Source organism: Gossypium hirsutum, chromosome D13 (genome assembly GCF_007990345.1).
Source record: "Gossypium hirsutum isolate 1008001.06 chromosome D13, Gossypium_hirsutum_v2.1, whole genome shotgun sequence".
Lineage (NCBI taxonomy): Eukaryota > Viridiplantae > Streptophyta > Magnoliopsida > Malvales > Malvaceae > Gossypium > Gossypium hirsutum.
The window spans coordinates 11,978,174-11,992,885 of NC_053449.1; the positions used below are offsets into that span (position 1 = coordinate 11,978,174).

Sequence of the window (14,712 nt, forward strand, 5' to 3'; positions counted from 1 at the left end):
GTCTGCATAGTTGTGCAATTGGCAAGAGCCAAGATTCGACAAAATTCCCAACCAACCAAACATTCAGTTGCGCCCATATCTGTCAAAACAACCCGCATCACATGTCGATTGTCGAGTATCCATGCAATGCTTTGAGCTCATGGTTGAAACATGCAACAAAATAAACGTGTACGTATATATATATCTCTTTTTACCCTACAATGATATACAGACTACATAAAAATCAGAATCTTCAAGCAACAATCTAAAAAATAGCCTAAACGTGGATCGGACTTTGCAAGACGCAAGGATAGATGCCATTGACTTCTCAAAAGAACATTTCCAACAAAACATTGCGTACAGGAGGTGCACTATGTACATGAAGGAAAATAAAATCCAATGTGGGAAAAAAAAAAAAAAAACCAACTCCAAAATCTCCACTGAGAATGGGTCGATCACCTAGTCATAACCAAGCTTGCTAGAGGCGGCACTACTGAAGAACAGAATAATGGATCACCCATGTACTTGCAGTTATCATTATCAACGTTTATTGACGAAGGGTTTATAAATCTCTCACAAGTAACCAATCCTGAGGTGGCTTTTATGACATTTCTACTGTAATTCAGCTTCTGTACACAGGTCGTATTCCTTCTCTTCCTTGATGACTTCCACTTCAACCGGGAAAGCAAATCATCCTTTGAAAGATCTGGTACAACAACTACCACATCTTTTGCCCCAACACTTCCTGGTTCTACAGGAGAATCATTACAATCTGTGCCATCAGCACCGTACTGTACACCGTCACAAATGGTGGTATCTTCCACATTGCAATCATAAGATTTTCCTTCAACTTGCTTCCGGCCCCTAAATATGGAATTCACAAGATCATGCCTCTCCTTAATATTTATCCAACGATTTCCAATCCATTCCCGAGATTGCCTTACATCCCCACTGCCAAACACTGATTCCAGCTTTTCTTCTGCAAATAATATAATATGTCAGAGCTGGGAAATGGAAACCAGATAGACTTGATAGATGGTTCATGACCATAAAAAAAACAAAACATTAACATTCAGATTTGGAGTATTCTACAAACCTGGGAAATAAACATGAAATTTATCTTCTGAATCCTTCTTAATGACAATGCCCTCCCACCACCCATCATGCCACCACGCATCAACAACAGACCCAACACCAATACATGAAGCATTACATCTTTGGTATTCTGAGGATGGTCGAACAGTTGTCCTTCCACAAATACGGATTCCCACTGGATCAGGAACAGCAACCCTCGATGCCAAAATCCATTCCTATAACATAAAGTCATAAATCATTTAGTAACTCAGAAGATAAAGAGTCAATAATATGAGTTCCCTCATTAATACTTCTTTACAGCCCTGTAAACCAAAAAAAATAAAAATAATACATGCCTCTAATTTGTTAGATTCATCAGCTGCATCCTCAATATCATGGTATTGCACCTTCATCTTATCCCTGTGCTTCTTGATTACATGAGCTCTAAACCAACACCCTCTAATACCACTATCTTGAGCTAATATCTCAACCTGGGAGCCTAATTTTAAATGCTGAGAAACATAGTGCTTAGTGTCACCAGCAGACAGGAATGAAGACCTACCTCCATTGAAACTTTCAGTTCCATTTTTTCTGTTCTGAAAATCTTGAAGATTTGCACCTAATGCATCTACAGACTCTCGACTGCCACTGAAATGCATGTAAACATCATCATCCTTTGACTGACAATATCTCTTTCTAGGTCTTATCCCAAAACCATCATCAATGTCCCAATCTGTTTCCTTATAATCAGCATGTTGCTGATGACTCGCGCAATTATTTGAAGGAGAAAGACTATACATATATCTAAGCATATCTTGTTTCCAATAACCCTTAACTTGAGTAATGTCAAAAGGCTTGAGATCATCATTTTCAAACTGCTTGCAGCATACAAATGGCTCCATCCGAGTATGTTTTGCTTCTTTCAGGAATTTCTTGAAATGCATATGACTAAGGACAGTAGCCAATCCATCTATGCATTCAATACTAAGATCTTGAAGACAAAGAGAAAAGAAAATCTCTTTGTAATTATAATTGTGTGGCAAAACAATACCAACCTCATCAATTTTGTGAAACCATCGTACGACAACCATCTTATTGCCTCTAGAGTCCTCATATAAATCTTCCAAATATGCAACAAGTCGTTTATCCTCCTCAGCTAAGACATAAACAAAGTCATGAATCTGAGATGATTTGTAGATGGGACACAAAAGCCAAAAAAACAAGTTAGAAACTGAAGCCATGCGATGCAGAAATGGCAAGCCTTAAGGTTGAATAGAAGGAGATGGTTGATAAAGGAAGTTACACTCACCGAAATTTTTACACCATTCCTAAGGTAAGACTGATAGTGTTTTCTTTTTTTCCTACATATCCATGAAGAACCTAACCATAAAAATTCTTCAGTGTACTGGCCCAGCTTCCATGACTGAAGATCCTGTAGGAAGAAAAATAGGAACATTGTTAATGAACGGTTGATTGAGGGCAGAAACCCATATCGCCAACATATCATCCATACCTTGAGGGCTCCAAAATCCATGTTTTTCACATCTTTCCCATTCCAAATGCCATCAACTGAACAGTACGGCTCACGAGAAGACATATCTGTAAATTTTAACACAATTAGCAACACAAATACACATATTCAGTTCCACCAGTCTCCACAGAGAAGATAATTTATTACGCAAACATGTGACAGCAGAGAACTGATAATTGAGAAGGAACAAAACGAAAACAAGATGCTCACAAGTCACAATAATAATAGCTCATATAGATTGTGTCTTAATAGTATTCATTTTCACATTCAACAAGAATTAACGGCTGATTCAACCATGTTTCCATGGAGATGAAACATTTTTTATTTTAATGAAAGCAGATATATTTGGTCACGAAAGATGTTGACATAGAGATTTGAGGGCGTAAGAATCCTCTCAATCGGCTCTTAAAAATTGAATTAGCAGTCCTGCAGCCCAGATTATAGTCAGTTAACATTTACCGTGGTGTGCAGAACCAAATAACGCCAGTCAGAGAAATAAACGCCACAGCCAAAACAAACCAAAAAAACAAACAAAAAAAAAAAGGAGGGGAAGAAGAAAAGTATCACGTTACTCGGGACCCGAAGAGAGGATTATGTTTAATGGTTAAGATAATCAATCAAGATAAACGAAAATAAAAATTTAAAGGAGAAAACTCACACGTCTTCTAAATGAAAAATATAAGGAAAGGAAATAAACCAATAAAATATCGCAAGCCAGCAACTCCATTAGTGCAGGCGAAAGAAACCAGCCAGAAAAAATGTAAATGAAAACAAAAATATTTACAGAAAACTTATAAATTAGATAAATGAAATATTGAGAATAAATTAAAGGAGATAAAAAACTGCTTGTTTCAAGGAGAGCGAAACCCCTAGTCAAATCCGATCCAATCAGTATTAACCATAAACAAACCCAGCGCAATCCATAACAAACCCGTAAACCTCCAAGTAAATCTCGAGATACGAAGAAAACAAAGAGAAAAAGTAATCAGTAGTAATTACCTGAAACGACAGAATTAAGCCAATATACAACCTCCCTGCGAGACTTGAGCTTGTAAAACGGCATCGAAGTGAAGAAAAGAGAGCGGTTCTTAATAGAGAAATGATAAGACATGTGCCTCAAGCTTTTCTCTTTCCCAACCACAGCCAGATCTGAAACCCCATCTCTTCTCTTCAAATAGTAATGAACCTCTCTCCTTCCTTTATCGCTTTAAACATTCACCTCGTCCCAGCCCATATACGCCGCTGTGCTCGACGGCACTCCCTCCATTTCCAACTGCAATTACAGGAAGGGGAAAACAAAAAAGCGGTAAAGGAAATTCGTGAGAGAGTTTCTTGCGCGTGATTTTATATTATGCGGGGAGGTGTTTTGGAGAAAAAGGATCAACGGTCAGGATTGCGTACACGAGATTGACATCGTTTGGGGGAAATTTGGATTCCTAAAATACCCTTGGTAAGACTTTGATGATTTACTTGCACTATGTATTTTCTTGTTCCTCATGTTTTTGGCATTTTCATCCGCCACACTCGCATGGCGTATTGGAGGGCCTCTCAGGAACATAACAAAACACAAATAGAGGAAAGAAGGGAAGTCGAGCCCCGAAATTGGTGGTTGATAAAAGTTAGACTAGCTCAGTTTGGTTATCAACTACCGTTAAATTAGTGAAATATGTAAAAAAAAATTAATCGGTAAATTTAATGAAATAGATCATTTAAAAAAAAAAAACTGTGAAAGCGTGTTTTACTCCAAAAGTCATTTCCTCCTTGGTAAAATTTTAAAACGCACCAACGGTAAAATTATCTCCAGCCCAAATGGTAACTTTTTATGTTATAAAGTCATTTTCTATTATTTTCACTAAAATACAACTTTCTCCATCTTCTCTAAACTCTCAATTCTTGCTATTCTCTCAAGATTAATTTTAAAATTTCCAATAAATTTGTATAAAAATGTTTTAGTTTTACTTTATCATTTCGTAAATTATTCATTTTGATTTTCTTTTCACAAATGGCAAATTTTCTTATTCGTTTCGACGATAAACACATTTTCGCTGTACAATTGGTGATAGAAATTTTTTTATTTTAATTAATTTTAATTAACTTAAATTTAAATTTTATAATTTTTAAAATTATTTTGTTGATATAAATAGACAAATAATTGAGTTTTGGAGGGGTTCATACACAATTTATCCAAGAGCGCACCCAATGAAATTCGTGGTTATTTGCAAGATGCGAGATTCTTACATGCGAGATGCTGGGCCCGCAAATTGGATTCCACACTTATTAGCATGTTGGTGAAAAGATGGAGACCAGACACACATATTCCATCTTCTATGTGGTGAGTATACAATCACATTCGAGGACGTATCTTTACAATTCGGTTTATCGGTGGATGGGTTAATCGTTACGGGGGCAATGGTCATTCTTGGTAAGGAGGACCTTTGTGAAATATTTTTAGGGAAGGTGTCGAACAAGTTTCAAGGTGGCTGTATAGAGATGAAATGGTTGAAACATAATTTCATAGAATTTCGTAAGAACGCGACTGACATGGAAAAAGAATAATACACCTAAACATTCATCCTAAGGTTAATCAGGGGCATTATAATGCCTGATAAATCTTGAAATTTGGTGCACATAAGGTGGCTACTACATCTGGTCAACTTCAAAGAATGTGACCAATTGAGTTGGGGATCAACCGTATTGACCACGTTGTACAGGGAGTTGTGTCAGGCGACAAAATCGGATAAGATGTCAATTGGTGGTTGTTTGCTTTTACTGTAGTCATGGGCGTGATGGCAGCTACCATTTTTATGTTTCTGAGTGGATGCCCCTTATACATTCCCACTAGTGACAAGGTAAAATTAATTTAATAATAATATAGCTACCATAGTAAATGTTGTTTATTTATTATGTGATTGAATTAACATATTATTTGAGCAGGTGGAACCATGGGTTGAGTTATGTGGGACTATTGGAGTAGCTCAAAAATATTCGATTGCTATTAGATCAAAGCTTGGATGTAACACCCCTAACCCGTGTCCGACATCGAATTGGGGTTACGGGACATTACCAGACTTAATGCATATTTTTTTTACCAAATATAAAGCTTATTTCAAACTTTAGTAAACAAATAAGACAAACTATATTTATTTATTATTATTTTATCAATTTTTTAAAACAATAAATTAAACATGCAAATTTCGAACAACATTTTAATACATTAATTTGGACCACCTCATTATACACAAAATGGATTGCCCTATCTATACACATTGAACACACAACACACAATATTATGTAACATCATATTCGGATAATTCTTTAAAGCATGAAATGGATAGAATTAATACTAATTTGACCAGTACTTAACATCCATGTTCAGTTAAAATTTTTTTTTGAATCAAGTAATACATATTTATTATTACCAAAATTGGTCAACAATTTACTTACAAAATTGGACCAGATATTAAAACATAAATAGACACAACAAATGCCACTTTTGGACAGCATTGCTACAGGTTTCAATTAGTTTTAATCTTTATTACTCCAAACATTTAATGTTAGTATGACTCAACTAAAGATGTCCTATTTTGGACAGCATAATTACATGCTTTGGACAGCAATAATCCTCCTTCTAACGGCAACATTTAACAACTAAAATACAATAAGTGTCTTAAATCGGACAACCAATGATTCACATCACAACATTAGCATATTAATTATCTAAATACCATAATTATGCCCTAATTTGGACAGTCAATGCTTCATAATATAACAGCAGCATATTAATTGACTAATAACTTGTCTTAAGTTCAACTTTAACTCCCTCATGCAGTACAAACCGAACAGCATGTAAGTTAACTTCAATTTTTTTTTATATATCGAAAGCAATAATGAATGGACATCAAACTAAATAAAATTTTAAAGTATGGAGTTCAGCAGATTAAATAACACTTACTTATCTATCATAGCTTATACTATAATCAAATATGCATAAATAAAATCTCCATTTTAATGACCTTTAAAACCATATGCATAGACACCAAAATAGGTCAAAACAAAGTAAGCCATTTTCGCATGGCTTTTGATTACATTAATATGTACTTGATCCAAAATCTAAGCCATTTTCGCATGGCTTTTGATTACATTAATATGTACTTGATCCAAAATCAACTTTCCTAATAAGCTATACATATAAGTACCTTTTATATAAATATAATCGACCCATGTACTTAGCTAATCATTAAATAAGATATAACATAACACATACTTGATTATTATAATTTTGCAATCCATTTGATATTACATTGACAAGGAACTTACTAAACGCATGTCTTGAGATGATTCACCGGCACGTAGCCTGCTAGGCTTAAAGCCTGATTCAGTACACCTGCATTAAGCCTGCTAGACGTAAAGTCTGAAATATTTCACCGGCATTAAACTTGCTAGGCATAGAGCCTGATTATCTCAGATACGAAGCTGATTTTTCATATAATTCTTTATGATTTACATAAGTCTTTCTCAATAACCGTATCTCAATAAAAATCGAATTATATTCAATTCTTCATAGCAAACACACATTCGAACCATATATATATAATTCACAACATTAAATTCAGCTCACAAAAATTGAAACATATATTCGAACCACATGTATGTATATATAATTCATAACATTAAGTTCAGCTCAAAGAATTTTGTAACATACATTCGAACCTCATATATATATAATTCATAACATTAAATTCAGCTCAAAGAAATTGAAACATACATTCAAACCACATATATATATATTATACTATTAGTTTCAACTTATTGAAGTCAAAGCATACTTTGGTTAACTTACACATAATTTATACAATTAATTTCAACCTACCAAATTCAATAAAGTTTATTTACCGCTTATATACTATTAATTTCAGCTTATTGAATATATAATAGATATATAAATATATTCTGATTTAATAACATTTATTCGCTATTATTAGACTTACCTCGGACGGTGAAAATCGGAATAAGGCGATTAATCGACGATTTTGGTTTTTCCTTGATCCAGCTCCAATTTCTGTTGTTCTTGATCTAAATGTTTTTAAAATAAACTAGTTTAAATATTATTCCATTCAATTTAGTCCAAAAACACATAAATGGGAAAATTACCATTTTGCCCCTAACATTTTACACTTTTTACAATTTAGTCTCTATTGCATAAAACATAAAATACATAAAATTTGCACATACTATGTAGAGGCCGAATGTTCCTTGTCTTTATACAAATCCACACATTTCATTTATTTCACATTTTAACCCCTTAAAATTATTTTTGCAATTTAGACCTAATTACTTAATTTCATCAAAAATTCTAATAAAAAACATATTAATCTAAAATATATATTTCATTATTCATCATCAAACATCACATAACACAAATGTTCATCAATGGCATAACTCAAAATATTCATCAAAATCAAAAATTTAAAATGGGTCGGATAGTATCCGAAGCAACAATATCAAAAAAGTAAAAATTATCAAAAACTGAACAAAGAACTAACCTTAATCAAGCTTCAAAATGGCCGAATATTGCTTGGCTTCTTTTCTTTTTCTTTTGCATGAATTCGGCTAAGGAAGATGATAATAACCTTAATTTTTTTTATGTTTTTATCTATCATATTTAATATTGTCCTTAGCCGTCCACTAATATTAGCTATGACATAATTTCAACATAAGTGCATCATATTATAAAGACAAGTTCAATTAGGCATTCACACATTTAACTATCAATTTTCATTTTACGCGATTAAGCCATTTTCTTTAATCGGTCATTCAAATGATAAAATTTAAACACGAAAATTTCACACAATCAAATTCACACATTATAAACACACAAAATAATATTAAAATATTTTTCTGACTCAGATTTGTGGTCCCGAAACTACTATGTCCGATTAGGATCGAAATCGGGCTGTCACATCGGAAGTCGATGTTAGTTATTGAATTTTTCAAACATATAATAATTACGCAATGATTTGGATTTTAATATTTTGTTGATAACAAAATTTATAATTGTGCATTACAATTTGAATGGATGTCATACATTGATTCGGTAATCGTAAAATGCGCCCTGTTCAAATTTTTGGCCATTCAGAGTATGTGGGAGGCGAAGGTGCCATTGGTAGTTTACGCGAGGTTGGAGATGTAAAAATCTGATCGAGTAATTCGACTGTTTGGGTGGAGGCAAAATATTCTGCCAGCACCGTAAGACATCGAAGCACTACACAAGCTTGATTTGTGGGGGAAAATCGACGAAAATTGGCGGGAATTCCAGAAAGAATATATTAATATTTAGGATCATAGGAACGATTTCATACCCATACACAAACCTTTTTTCGCATCGGAGATGGCAACTTTTGTGGAGTACGTGCCACAATTTAAACTCGCTGGCAAACCACATCTACTACACATACATACTTACTAAATTAACTAATCTCTTGAACATTTTTCAATGGCAATTCAAACAATTAATCAATCTCCATAAGTACATATAAGATTAAGTGAGGTAACACTATATTTCTATATTGTAATAGTTTAATCACAATAATCTTGCAAGTTATGCAAGGTTAATGTACCGTTTAATACTGTTGCTAATTTAACCTTTAGCTACCTTAAAAGATTAAACATGCACCAATTAAATACTGTGTCAATCAATTATAATTTCAATATGTTTAATAATTAATTCATTCGACACCTTACATTTTATAGTGCAAGTATAAAATAAGTATGATTTTATTTAATTGAACAACTTGCCAAGGCCTATAACAACACAAACATTATTTTAATAATTCAAGTGGATAGAATGCAATCAATCTAACACAAATTAATTTAAACCATTTTAGTTAGAATAAAAAAACAACACAATAATTATTCATATTCATAATCTCAACATAAACAAGAAAATTAAAGAGAAGGGAACTAGGAAGTAAACCTAGGATTTCTCTAAAGCCAGACTAGTGCGCTCTTCTTCTTCTTTGCTCATTCTGTTGAACCGAGGCTTCTACAAATAATTGAATGTTGCTATTCCAAGGTGGAAGAAGGTTTTTTTTCAAGAGGGAAATCGACAAGGGAAATGGGAAAATAAGAAAGGGGATGGAAGAGAGAAAGTGAGTGAAAGAGAGAGAGATGTGTGGGAATGAATGTGTGTTGAATGAGGAAGGGAAGAGGGGTATTTATAGGTGGGAATGGCTACTGAAAATAGCAATTAAATAGCAGCCATTCCTCTTCCCTTGGCCAGATACAAATTGTGCAAGTTTAAATGGCTTAAGCTTACTATTTTAAGCTAAGGGCAAAAGTTTGAAGGCAGAAAAAGTGGAAGGGTTTGAATAGGATTTTAAGGAAACTTCAAGGGTTGTTTTGCAAGTGTGGAAATCAGCTAAGACCAGCTGATTGGGTCAGCTCTATGGACAATTTGGGCTGCCCCATTTGTTAAGCGGATCAGTCTTCTTTACTTAACACAATTGGGCCTCTTTTTATCTTTAGGCTTATAATTAATTTTTAACCCAATTAATTTTGGATCAAAATTAATTATAAAATATTTTTAATACATATTTTTGGACCGTCCATGGTTGGAAAATATTACTAGCGTTGCTCTTGATCACTTGATGCACAACATTGCCCCAACGGTTTAAGCCTCCTAGGGTGTTTGCCAAGCCAATTTTTACCCTTTGTGCAAAACTGCCAAAAATAATCCAAATTTGTGTAAATTTATTATAAAAATAATTAAAATTCAATATTTTAATAATTTAAGTGCAAATTAATTATTTTATACTTAAAGTATTAATTTCGACAAAAATTACTACGAAACTACACGAATTAGAGCTCAAAAGGTGCTAAAAAAGTGCATATATTTTTGTTTTTCCAAACCCCAAAACTTAATCCATTGCTCGTCCTGAGTAATGCACAAATTATAAAAGAAATTGCTTGTAATCACCATTGAAAAATATATTTAGAACACATTTCCCCCACAACTATGAGTTTAGTGTAATTATGCTAAAGAATAAGAATTTTGAAATTATGCAACTCAAGTATACATATTGTTCGAATTATTCTAAATTATTATCATGATAGCAAGAATAGACTAAATGCTTTCTCAATAAAGATATGCTAATTATTACCAATTAATTTTTATTTCCTTATTGAAGACTAAACTGCAATCACTAAGTTTAATTTATGCCTTCATATGTTGAGCTTAGCAATTTCTCTCCACTAATGTAGGCAGTACAGAAATCTGAATTGAAAGGTCTTTTAAATGGGTTGTAACGTGGCTAGGCTAGGGGTGGGTAAAAGATAGATAAATTTAGGCTAAAAACCCTAGACTCAGCTTGTATCGGACCTTCAAAATAAATATCTTCAAATTCACCAACTCATTTTGCAATTGAGTTCACACATGCTCTTTGTACATCTATTTCTTTTGAGTACATATGCTCTCTTTTTTTCTTTTCTTTTTTTGAGTATATTATTATATGTACTACAATTTTTTTTGAGCATTTGATACTTCTTTTCAACTCCCCCAAACTTATTTTTAGAGAATATTCTGGATAGATTGAGTCTAATGTTTGAGACAATTTAAAGATAATTATGAGAGAAGTGATAACTTAATATTGCAATGGTTCAAATAAAATCAGGCCATATAGTCTCAAAGTTGGGTTTTGAGGGATAAATATTAGTTAAGGTTGACTTGAAAGGATCAAACGGTCCAAACAAAAATTTGCCTAAGTCATTTTCAAAATTCCATGCTTCCTAGGGTTTCGCCTCAAGAAATTAATAAGTCAATTCTAGAGACTTAAACTTTCATGTATGCCTAGCTCTCCTAATGAATTAAAAATTTTATGCTACAATTTACAAAATTTATTAAGAGTAGCATTTATGTCATAATTCAGCTAACATAGGAATCATTGAGATAATAGAACTTTATTTATAATAAAGTTTCGCATAATTAACAAAAATTCCAATTTTTGAGCAAAATATAACTTATCATAATTATAAGAAAAATGTATCTTGAATTTTTTTTTTCAATTTTTGGTCCCCTTACTTAAGGTGAATAATGTCCCTATTGTTAAAAACAATAGAGAAAATGAAAATATAGAAGTGAATAGATACTATACACCAAGTAGGATCCTAGAAAAAGGAGGTGAGTCAATTTTGACTGCTTAAATACCAAACTCTTCCTAGACAGATCCAATCTTAGATACGTACATATCTATTGCCACACTTACTATTTTGTAAATTGTTCACTTTTATTAATGATTTCAACCTCTTATTTTATTATGCGAAAAATAAATTCCTAAAAGAGCTTAAAACTAAAAACTTAAAATATCCTAAAAAGTAAAATAAAATAAAAACAAGATTCCCCATTTTTATTTATTTGTAGTCCTTTCTGAATACGACCGCCTCGTTCCTTCCTCGACATTGGAGTCCATGGTTTGAGTATAAAGTTTGGAAATTCAAGCACAAAAACAAATGGGTTATGAAATATATATTTTAAGTGCATCTCTAATTGAGTCATCCTGTATTTTTAAGTATCTGCAGTAAGCTTGTTGCTGCAACTGCATATGTTGCAGTATAGCCATTATATCAAATTGTTCACTTCGTGAAATGGTGCTAGATGAAGGGACTCTCAGCGCCGGGCTTAGAAAATATGTTAAGGGTGGTTTCAGTTTTGGGCAGATAGGTGAGTAGCTGAGGGTAAGGTTTAGAGTTTGAGGGGTAGCGGTTTTAAGGATAGTTTAGGTGTGATGGTTAGTGGCTTCCAACAAAGGTGTCCAGGGTGGTGATTTAAGGGGTTAAGGGTTGTGACATTAAGGGGTTAAGTGAGATGCACTATTGGGCTACTTAGGAGTGGCGGTGGAGTAAGGTAAGGGCTTTTGGTTTGTGTGGAAAAGGGTTGAATATTTCCCTTCCTAGCAGTGTCTTAAGCCCAATGGCAGCTCCTTTTTGGATCCTAAGCTCCTGTACTAAAAGGAAACTAAAAAAAAACTCAAAGAAATTAGTTCTTGGGGGTTAAAAGTTGGCCCTTTATTTAACGAAACAAATACTTAAATTCTTCAGGCTACTTAGAAAAATAATTTTTTTTGAAAAATTACATTAAATTAAAGTCCCAGGAAAGACTGGAGGGGTCATAGTTGGTCATGCTTAAGTCCCAATCTCCTAGAAAGAATTTTAATTAATGTAATGACCCAAATAAAATTTTATCTACGTCTACCATTTTATTCAAATGAGGGAAAAAAACTAAATATAAAATAACGATAGAGAAAGTGAAGAGAACTCCAATTTATTCGAAATAATTACTGACCAAAACAGTGTCAAAGGGCCATCTATCATACCAACCATACTCATTTAGGAAGTAATCATACTTTTGCCTAGTAAATTTGTCCAACATTTGTTTTGGGAAAGAAAATCGAAAATGGTATTTTCTGGTGGCCTTGTTTAGCTACCTGTAACCCATGTAAATCCGCTAACTTATGACTCGAATATCTACAATAATCCATTCAAAACTCTTATTGTGCTTTTCCAAAACCACAAGTGACTCTTCTTCATGACTCTTGGTGAACTTAACTAAAACCATGATAGGTAAAGTCAGAAATAAACCCAAATAATCATATTTCAAATGAGGAGGCAAAAGCTTCAGTTCCAATTCAATTGCCTCTTCAATCAACGATTTTGGTTGTGTTTACTCCCAAGATAATAACTCTAATGAGTCTAGTGGAGCTTCCTGAGTGGATCCCTTCTTTTTAGCTTCTAGAGGAGCCAAACATTTCTCGTCTTCATCATCACTTGGTGAATCCGCTAATAGAATATGTTCTAATGGATCGTCTAGAGAATTGAGTTCCAATTCTGTATAATCTAGAGATTCCATCTTGGAAATAACAGACCAGTCTTCAACTACTGTAATACCCGATTTTGGCCCGGGTAAAAGGCCCAAATTGCAAACAGGCCCATAAGAGCCCAAATCAAAATGAAATGAAGGCCCAAATCAGTTGCAGAAACCCTAGGGTTTCTAAAGAAATCTTTGCGCCGCAGCCAAGCACCTAGCCCGCACGAGCCGCATCCTCGATCTTCACCTGCACCAAAGAAAGGAAACACAGCAAATAAACCACAAAGAAGGTAAGAAAATCAAGAAATTGAGAATCAAAATAGATATTAGAATAGATTTTATTTTCTTGTTTTCATTATGGCTATAAAAAGCCATCTCAAATAGAGAAGAGACCAAAAAGAAAAACTAAATACAAATACAAAATTTTCTTTTTGATAGAAAATGTGTTTTTTTTCTCTGTTTTACCTTGTTGATTATCGTTCTTTTATTTTTCATATATATATATATTATTTTTTTATATTTTCTCTATTTTTATTTATTTCTGCCTAAATAAAAAGAAGAAAAAGGAAGAGAAAACTTACCTTTTCACCGGAATCGCTGAGTTGGTGCCCTCTCCTTCGCGATTGGAGAGCAGGGCAACGATGGAGGCCATAGGGATGGTTTGAACGGAGGCGGTATATGAACATGAAACCCTAGCAGAGGGATTCTCTGCAATTTAGTGTCAAAAGGGGGAAGAATGAATTTTTAGGGAAAATTTTGGTTTTTTATAGGTAAATGAAACGGCGTCATTTGGGGGGGTCTCTACGGCCTTAAAACGACATCGTTTTGATCCCTACGGCCCTTGACCCGCGCGGTGACCTGACCCGGGGAAGGATTCGCGTGTTTTGGGTATTTTGGTTTATTTCATATGCAACCCCTCTTCCTTTCACGCGCTTTTCAAATTGGTCTTTTTTTGTTGTTTTATTTTCTTTCACATTTAATCGCATATTTTTGTTTTTGATTCAATTTGGTCTGTGCAAAAGTGTTGCGTTTTGAGGGGAAGGAGTATTCCTTACTTGACCCCCCATGAAATCCGCATTTTCGCATTTTGATCTTTTTTTTTGTTTTTTTAATCACATTTGTTTTACAATTTATTTATTTATTTTAATTAGTTTAATATAGTTTTATTTATTTATTATTATTTATTTATTGTTATTATTATTTCTATATTTATGCACGCATTTTTTAATATATATATGCATTTATTTTATATAATATATATATTTTTTGA

General features: G+C 33.4%; 1 protein-coding gene across 1 annotated transcript; it reads right to left on the bottom strand.

Annotated features, from left to right (window-relative positions):
- Window positions 1-273: 273 nt before the first annotated feature.
- On the bottom strand, window positions 274-4,162 carry LOC107920481 (uncharacterized). The gene is made up of 6 exons (XM_016850215.2): window positions 3,584-4,162; window positions 2,567-2,652; window positions 2,363-2,485; window positions 1,410-2,234; window positions 1,076-1,289; window positions 274-958 (listed from the first exon to the last, which is right to left on the bottom strand). Exons 1-6 carry the CDS (start codon window positions 3,693-3,695, stop codon window positions 435-437), a joined length of 1,884 nt encoding a protein of 627 aa, XP_016705704.2. The 5' UTR covers window positions 3,696-4,162; the 3' UTR covers window positions 274-434.
- Between the last annotated feature and the right edge of the window lie 10,550 nt (window positions 4,163-14,712).

Excerpts from the sequence above, each read along its gene's own strand:
- LOC107920481 (XM_016850215.2), bottom strand. The coding sequence starts at position 3,695 with ATGTCTTATCATTTCTCTATTAAGAACCGCTCTCTTTTCTTCACTTCG. Across the intron at positions 2,486-2,566 it reads TGGATTTTGGAGCCCTCAAG|GATCTTCAGTCATGGAAGCT; the intron begins GTATGGATGATA and ends TTCTTCCTACAG. Across the intron at positions 959-1,075 it reads ATTTCATGTTTATTTCCCAG|AAGAAAAGCTGGAATCAGTG; the intron begins GTTTGTAGAATA and ends TATTATTTGCAG.